An 8,046-nucleotide genomic window follows, 5' to 3' on the forward strand; every position below is an offset into this window, starting at 1 on the left:
AAGAGAATGAACTAATTTCACTCATCTCTTCTTCAAATTCATCAACCTGTATATTAGATCCTGTACCGACACATTTTCTTAAACAGATAGTACCAGCAATAACAGAACCCCTGTTGAGAATAATTAATTCCTCACTCAGCATTGGTTATGTTCCAAAATCTTTTAAATTAGCAGTTATCAAACCAATAATTAAGAAACCTGACCTCGACACACAGTTATATGTTTCAGCAAAACCAGATGAGAAAAACTAGCTTACTTAAGGTGAGCAATGTGTGCAGGACATAAGAAATTGGATGCTAATTAACTTCCTTCTGCTTAATCCTGATAAGACAGAAGTTCTAGTCATAGGACTGCATTCAGCTAGAAGTAAGATTTTAGATCACACTGTAACTTTAGATGGCCTTTCTGTTCCATCAGAATGATGCAGAAAAACTAGTTCATGCTTTTATCACCTCTAGGTTGGACTATTGTAATGCCTTACTGTCTGGTTGTTCAACTAGATGCATAAATAAGCTTCAGTTAGTCCAGAATGCAGCAGTGAGAGTTCTTACTAGAACCAGACGATACGAGCACATCACCCCTATATTATTTTCACTTCATTGGCTCCCCGTGAAATTTCGCATTGATTTTACAATACTACTCTTGACATATAAAGCATTAAATGGTCTGAGCGAACTGCTAGTGTCTTACGATCCGCCAAAGGATGCAGGCTGCTTGTCAGTACCGCGTATTATAAAAAACTACATCAGAGGGCAAAGCTTTTTTTTACAAAGCAGAGACAAGTAACTTGTCATGCTTGTCAAGCTGGATAACAATTAAACACCAGCACCAGGGACATTATGTTCTTCAACTCAAAACAGAACAAAAGTAGGATTCTGTAGTGACTTACCCTACTGTTGGACTCCCTCCTCCTCATCAAACACTCCAACATGTTTGCGTTTCAGGTGCTGGATCATTGCCATGGTGCCCCCGAGCCACGCCATGTCGCTTTTGCATTTTTTGCAGTTAACACACTTTTTCTGTTTATTTGGTGTGAAATGCTCTTTGCACCTTGGATGACTTGGGTCGCACAGATTTCTCTGCCTCTGCCATGTACTGTATCTTTCCTCTAACTCCGCTGGTTTTTTAAAATTCATTTTTGCTCCGTCCTGTCTTTGAGGCGCCGAACTCTGCTAGCATCAGTGCGCGAGAGGGACTGAGTGTGTTCACTCTGCTCCGCGTTCAACTAAAGTTTTAATGTTTTTTTAACCCTCATTGACCTGCTGTATGTTGTGTTGCTGTTGTTGACATTTTCACTATTTAATATTCATCATTTACAAATGTATTGTGTTTAAAAGTATTGGGGTCGGGGTTTGTGATGAAATAGACAACTCTACTAAAAAGCATGCATGCAATCCAGTGTGAGCATAAAGTTTGCATGTTGCACATAACCAGCTGTGACCTCAACTTCCTGTCCTGAGAGGAGATACAGTTTACAAAACCACATGCAGAGGTGCAGGCTTGAGTGAAGCCCATAAAGATCTGAAGAAAAAAATAAATTGTAGATTTTTTTGTTGTTGTATTTTTCAGTTTCTTAGAGTAAAAGAACAAAACATCAATGATGACTGACACAGTTTCTGTAAACTCACTAGATCTAAAGGACGAAAATGATCTTTATGAAGTTATCTACATGGAAGAAATCAAAGAATCTCATGTGACCACAAGTGATAAAGGAACTATGACTTCAGGTACGCATAGACACACACAAACACTTACAAAAAATACTACAGCAACCTACTTCAACTGATTAAATATTCCAAGTCAATATCACACAATCCCACGTAGATCATACAGTATGTACAGTAATGACTTTTTTCCAGCTTCGGAGCCGTGCGCTGCAGGATGCAGGTGTTACAGACTGGCTGTAGTGTGTCTGCTGATGCTGGTTGTACTCTTGATGGCCGCTGTCTTAGTACTGGGGGTCAATTTCAACAACCTGACTGCAGAGAGAGATGAGTTACAGACCAGTTTTAACAATATGACTAGCGAGAGAGTCCAGTTAGAGACCAGTTACAACAAACTGACTGCTGAGAAACAACGTTTGGCAACCAGTTATACAAACATGACTAAAGAAAGAGACCAGTTACAGAGGAATAGAGACGATCTTGAGAAGAAGAGAGACGGACTCCAGAAGAGGCTTTCTCAGCTGAGTGAGTGAACTGTTTGGTTTTTACTTTAAATGCCACAGCACATTTGCTCTTGCTCTGCCTCCAGGGTGGTAAATCAAACCCTCTGTGTGCTGTGGTGTAGCAACATCTAGGAACGTTTTCTGTTATTTTATTTAAAGTGGTTTTAGACTAAACACGGTGGCCAGAGGTGTAGTGGCTATCACTGTGGCCTTGCACCTCCAGGGCCGAGGGTTTGGTTTTTATCTTAGCACCAGTGAGATTTTCAGGCTGTGTGTACATGCTGGACCATTTCACAAAAATAAATTAATAAAATAATAAATATTTAAATAAATAAATGTAACTAATTAATACATTAAGAAGTGTGTAATAGTGTTTTTAATAATAGTTTTTAATAATCTTTGAGATAAGGCAAGAAACAAAAGGTATGATACTCACTGGTGATGGTGTTTTACTCGAAAACACTACGTCCTAAACTCACCACATGTCTCAGTGGTAAGGGTGCGCTTGAGATATTGTCCAGCTGTTTCAACTCCAGCTATGTTCAACTCCTGGTGGTTACGAGGGCTGACAAGAATTTACACCAGTGGAATAACTGAAGAACACTGATCTGTGGTTTTAATGCAATGTAGTTATGAAGGTGCTAATATTTTAATCTGCGCTCTGTACAGAGGAAGACATTAACACACCAGAGTGGAGATACTTCAACTCCAGTATTTATTACATCTCTACTGAGAGGAAAAGCTGGAGTGACAGCAGAAAGGACTGCAGGAGACGAGGAGCAGACCTGGTGATCATTAACAGCCGGGAAGAACAGGTGAAGAGAAAAAATACGGAGAGAGAAATTAATTTCACAGATAAATTTTTTTAGGTATAAATCAGTATAAAACAATATAACGGTATAAGTCTTTTTAAAGAGACAATGCCATATGTTTTTCGGTTGTTCTCATGATGAGTTTTGACCCCAACTCTCTGTGCATTGAAGCTTGCTGAAATATTATAGTCAGAAAATGCATTATAGTAAGCAATCCAGGGATAGGATAATCTACGGGACAATTTGGGAATATAATCACTTAAACCCAGCATAATGAAATTTAAATACACCTTCTGGTGCTACTTGGACACGTCATCAGTGGAGTACTCGAGGTCATAGGGTGTTTCGGGTCACCCGGTCGACCCAGCCGAGGGTGATCAGTCCCCGGCTTGTGTCCAAGTAGCCTGTTGCACCACGGGACCCCCTGCGGATCCACAGCCACCGCGAGGCTCTCTCTGCGGCCTCTAAGATGTTTGTGGTGGCTTTTTTCAAATACAGTCCTCTTACTCCAAGAAGTTTAAGGGTTTGCAGCAGTGAATGGCCTGCAAAGCCTCGGCACCCGACCTAGACTGGCTCACAGCGAACTCTCCAGCCGCGGTTCCAGCACTCCGAGCTTAGCTCTGCATATTTAGCCCTCTTGCGTTCGTGTGCCTCTTCAATTCGGTCTCCCCAGGGGACTGTCAGTTCCAGGATGACCACTTGCTTGGTAAGCTCTGATGTTAATACCATATCTGGGCGGAGAGAAGTGGCTGTGATGTTGCCTGGGAACTTGAGCTGTCTACCTAGGGCAACTTGAAGCTGCCAATCACGAGCAGTGGAGAGAAGCCCCCCTGTAGGGCTAAACCGGCGGTGCCCTGCTCTGATAAAGGTGATAATAATAAGAACATTTAATGAATTGACGAGTGATTATGTTATTGTCTTGACCTTGCCCCCCTTGCCCCTGATTTCAAATGTTTTTAAATCTGTTATTAGGTTTAGATTTTGTAGTGCATCTGCCACACAAGTCATTTTCTGATTGGATATCTCAACAATGCTGAAACAGTGCTTGTAATTCCTTACCAGGACTTTGTTGAGGTGTGGAGAAAAGGTGGAAGTGCTTGGACTGGTGCAAATGACAGAGACACAGAAGGGATCTGGAAATGGGTGGACGGTACAGCTGTGATCAGTGGGTAAGAGATAATAATACTGAACTGACTTCTTGTACAATGGATTATGACTGGATTTTTTTATTCATCTCATTAATCAGACTTACAGTATGTTTGTCAATTAATTAATCAAAACTCATTTATATTATACTTTTTTAAACAACATAATGGTAAAAGAAGTATATAAACCTTTTTGAATTTTGTTTGTCAGTTTATTTGACAGAGACATTGTACATTAATTCACACATCTGTAAATATACCAGATTATGCAAAATAGCTTTTTTTTTCCCGTAGGCAGTCCAAGAACAGTAAAATGCCACCTTAAACAATTAACAATAACAATTCATAACAATAACACCACATTCTAATCATCTAATCATAAAACTACAATATATATACACAAATAAAATATGTAAAACAAGTGTTTAAAACACCAACAGGAAGGAAGTAAGGAGAGGATGCAGGAGAAATCTCATTAATTGTATTAATTTCATGTTTTTTGGCATAAATATTTCTTATAAAATGTAAAATGATCTTTATTTAAGTGAATATACAGCAACGTGCCTAAAATCACAAGACAAAAATATCTGATCTTTCATGTATTTATTGAGAACAACCATAAAAACTAGTAATGTTACTGGAAAAAGTATGTAAATCCTTGAGTTAATAACCTTAGAAAAGCTAATTTGAGTCTGTTATTAGCATACCATTAGTGTTGTTAAGAAAATGAGTTTGAAGGTGTGGACTAAAGGCACTTTGACTGATAAAAAACAAGGGTGCGCTACTCTGCACAAGAAGAATACACTAATGTGAGCAATGTCTTGCCAAAATAAGCCTTAAGAGGAACTATGATCAAAAATTTTTGATTTACATAAAGCTGGAAATGGTTACACAGTGATTTTCAAAGACTTTGGGGTATTTTGGCAAAATGGAGACACTTTGAGACTGTGGCTACTCTATCAATGCCCAATCAAAATGACCCAAGGAGCACAACAAAGACTCATCATTGAAATAAAGTGATGGCCAAAGATTTAAAAGCATCATTGGAACAGGCCAACATCTGTGTTCATGAGCCTACAGTACATAAAACACTCAACCAGTAGTGTATTTATGGCAGAGCACCACAAGGGAAGCAACTGCTTACTAAAAAATAACATTACTGCACTCCTGAAGTTTGTAAAAGAACAGATTGACATTTCACAACAGTACTGGCAAAATGTTTTGTCCACTAATGTAACTAAGATTGAACTTTTTGTCAAGAACACGCAGCACTACATCTGGTGTAAAAAGGGCACTAAATATCATCATGAAAACATCACCCCAACCGTAAAGTATGGTGAAGAAACATTATTTAATTCAATTCAATTTTTTTTGTATAGCGCTTTTAACAATTAGCATTGTCCCAAAGCAGCTTTACCGTGTGCCGGCTTTGCATTCAGTGTGATCCGAGTTTTTGGTAACTATATTAATTAAATGACTAAAACAGACATCCTGACTCTTTTTACGTTTTTGTTTAGCTCGGGGAACAGACACAGTCTCAATACAGTGAACCCTGAGTGACGACTCTATGCAGCTAGCAGACGGTTGGTTTAGCCTGTCTGTCTGCTCCCTGGCCTGGGCTCTGGATTGTCACCGATTAACTAGGCCTCTTCTGAGACTATGAGCTATACAACAAGAAATAAGTGCAGCACCTTCCTGAGTGGGATGGACACCGTCCCGCCCGAACAGGCCAGTTTTGCCCTCAAAGGTCTTCCAATTATCAATGAAGCCCACATTATTTTCGGAGCACCACCTGGACATCCAGCAGTTCAGCGACCATTACCTGCTGTAAGCTATGTCGCCACGTCTCATTGGGATGGGACCAGAGCATATTACGACCCTTCGCTAATTTGAACACCTCTGAAAAGTTATTCTTGCTAACCTCTGACTGACGAAGGCGTATATCATTAGCTCCAGCATGTACCACTATCTTAGAGAACTTGTGCTGTCCTAGAGCCCTAAGATTACCTGCTATGTCCGGTGCTCTGGCTCCCGGGATACACCTAACCACTGCCGCTGGCGCCCCTAAAGGTCTAGCTAATTTCACGTGTCTCAGTATAGAGTCTCCTATAACCAGAGCTCTTTCAGGTTTCTCAGTGGGTGCATTACTGAGGAGAGCAAACCTGTTGGACACGTGAAGCGCAGAAGAGGTGTGCTCCAGTGGGCTAGCCTTAGCGTTAGCTTTGGCTGAACGAGTATGCCGCCGAGTCGTCACCCACTCGCCACGCTGTGAGGGCTCTAATGCTGGAGTGCGGCACCCAGACTGTCCGCTACAGGAATAAGGCTGTTCTCATGCTCTCTAACCCTCTCTAAAGTTTGGATGTGCTCCTCTAACGCTGATACTGTATCAAAAAATGGGGAAAAAGGCGAAGCCAAATAGTATGAAGATGTAAAAACTAGTTGCTATTAATATTATTATTGTATAAACGAAAAAGCTATATAATTTAAACACTGATAAAAACGCGAAACGCGGCAACGATACGAGAACAGGATGATAAATCATTATGATTTGGACTGCTTTGCTGCAAAACACCAGATCCATCCAACCATAAGTCCACAACAGAATGACTTCAGAGGGGTTTGGAATTTGTAATGTTGAATAAGTGTGTTCAATAAAAACAGTGTTATTATTTACGGCACAGTATAATGACAAAATTAAACCAAATACAATAACTATTACTTAGTCAAATACTAGAAATGCATTCTTAACATATGCATCCGTGTGTTAGGAGACAAGCAGCAGCAGTAGTTTTAGGTTTACCATACTGTATATGCAAAGACAGATAATTACAGAAGAGTTTGTAGTTTTGTTCTCATTGTTTTTTTCTTCTTCTGTGCTTGTTAAATTACATTTCTTTCAGGTTCTGGAGTAAAGGTGAACCCAACAACAGAGGTGATGAGGACTGTGCTGTTTCTGGTTATCGGTCTAAACCTGTGCCAAATTGGGTTGATGTTTCCTGTAGTTCACAGTATATTTGGATCTGTGAGAAGAAAATCATCATTTGAAAAGTTGTACATGAATGGATTACTGTATTTACATTTAATTCGGTGCATGCGTGTAATTTTTAGTCCAGTGTAACCTAAATGTTGGTGGTGAGATTAAAAAAGAAAAACTCACCAAACTGTTGTGTTATTGGCTTTTGCTTAATATATTTCACATTTCAAATTTTAGGGAGAATTTTAAACTTGTTAAACAATTTTTACAGCAAAAGTGTTTTCTTTTTAATTTCACCATACTGTAACTACTCTAATTCTCCAAATTATATTTATTGTATATAAATATTTTTTACCACTTTCTTTGTTTACCACATAATTCAGTATGTGTTATTTTAATAGTTTTAACATCTTTAGTTTCATAATACAATGTAGACAATTAGAAATATAAAGAAAAAACCCTTGAATGAATACATTAGTTTAAACATTTGACCACATGTTGTCACAAATTAGCAGATTAAGAGTGGAGAAGGTTTCTTATGATGTAGTAGTTTTAAAAGAAGCTTTCTTTAATCTGTAGTCTAATACAAAGGATTTACGGGCAAATGTGTTTCCATTAAATGCTGATCAGCCTAAAATGCTGAGTCTGTGTAGGCAAAGTGCACATTAATATATTGTTGACCCTTTCTTCTCGGTTAAATTTATCTGGATCTGTTCACTATAGCAAGTCATGAATATTACACAAAACCACACAATCTGGTATTTCCAAAAAGACTAATTTCTTCTTTTTGCAATAAATCACTATTTGCATCAAAATCACAATCTGCAGAGTTCTGTGTTCATGTACACACACAATCTAAATTCTTTTGTCCACTTTGACAAGCATATAATTATAGTTGTAAAGAGTAGTTTTTTTTTCATCTCAGATCATTGGCTATGGTGAAACACT

The 8,046-nt window shown here is 38.8% G+C and overlaps 1 protein-coding gene across 1 annotated transcript; it reads left to right on the forward strand.

Moving 5' to 3' along the window:
* Positions 1–1,546: 1,546 nt before the first annotated feature.
* On the forward strand, positions 1,547–7,169 carry LOC128524419 (C-type lectin domain family 4 member M-like). Its single transcript, XM_053496986.1, has 5 exons — positions 1,547–1,727; positions 1,860–2,189; positions 2,837–2,982; positions 4,042–4,148; positions 7,025–7,169. Exons 1-5 carry the CDS (start codon positions 1,598–1,600, stop codon positions 7,167–7,169), a joined length of 858 nt encoding a protein of 285 aa, XP_053352961.1. The 5' UTR covers positions 1,547–1,597.
* The last annotated feature ends 877 nt before the right edge of the window (positions 7,170–8,046 follow it).

The sequence above is a fragment of the Clarias gariepinus genome, chromosome 5, assembly GCF_024256425.1.
Source record: "Clarias gariepinus isolate MV-2021 ecotype Netherlands chromosome 5, CGAR_prim_01v2, whole genome shotgun sequence".
In the NCBI taxonomy this organism is placed as follows: Eukaryota; Metazoa; Chordata; class Actinopteri; order Siluriformes; family Clariidae; genus Clarias; species Clarias gariepinus.

Bases quoted from the DNA above. Each gene is read 5' to 3' on its own strand.
- LOC128524419 (XM_053496986.1), top strand. From the start codon at position 1,598: ATGATGACTGACACAGTTTCTGTAAACTCACTAGATCTAAAGGACGAA. The intron at 1,728-1,859 runs GTACGCATAGAC...ACTTTTTTCCAG, and splicing joins TAAAGGAACTATGACTTCAG to CTTCGGAGCCGTGCGCTGCA. The intron at 2,190-2,836 runs GTGAGTGAACTG...CGCTCTGTACAG, and splicing joins GAAGAGGCTTTCTCAGCTGA to AGGAAGACATTAACACACCA.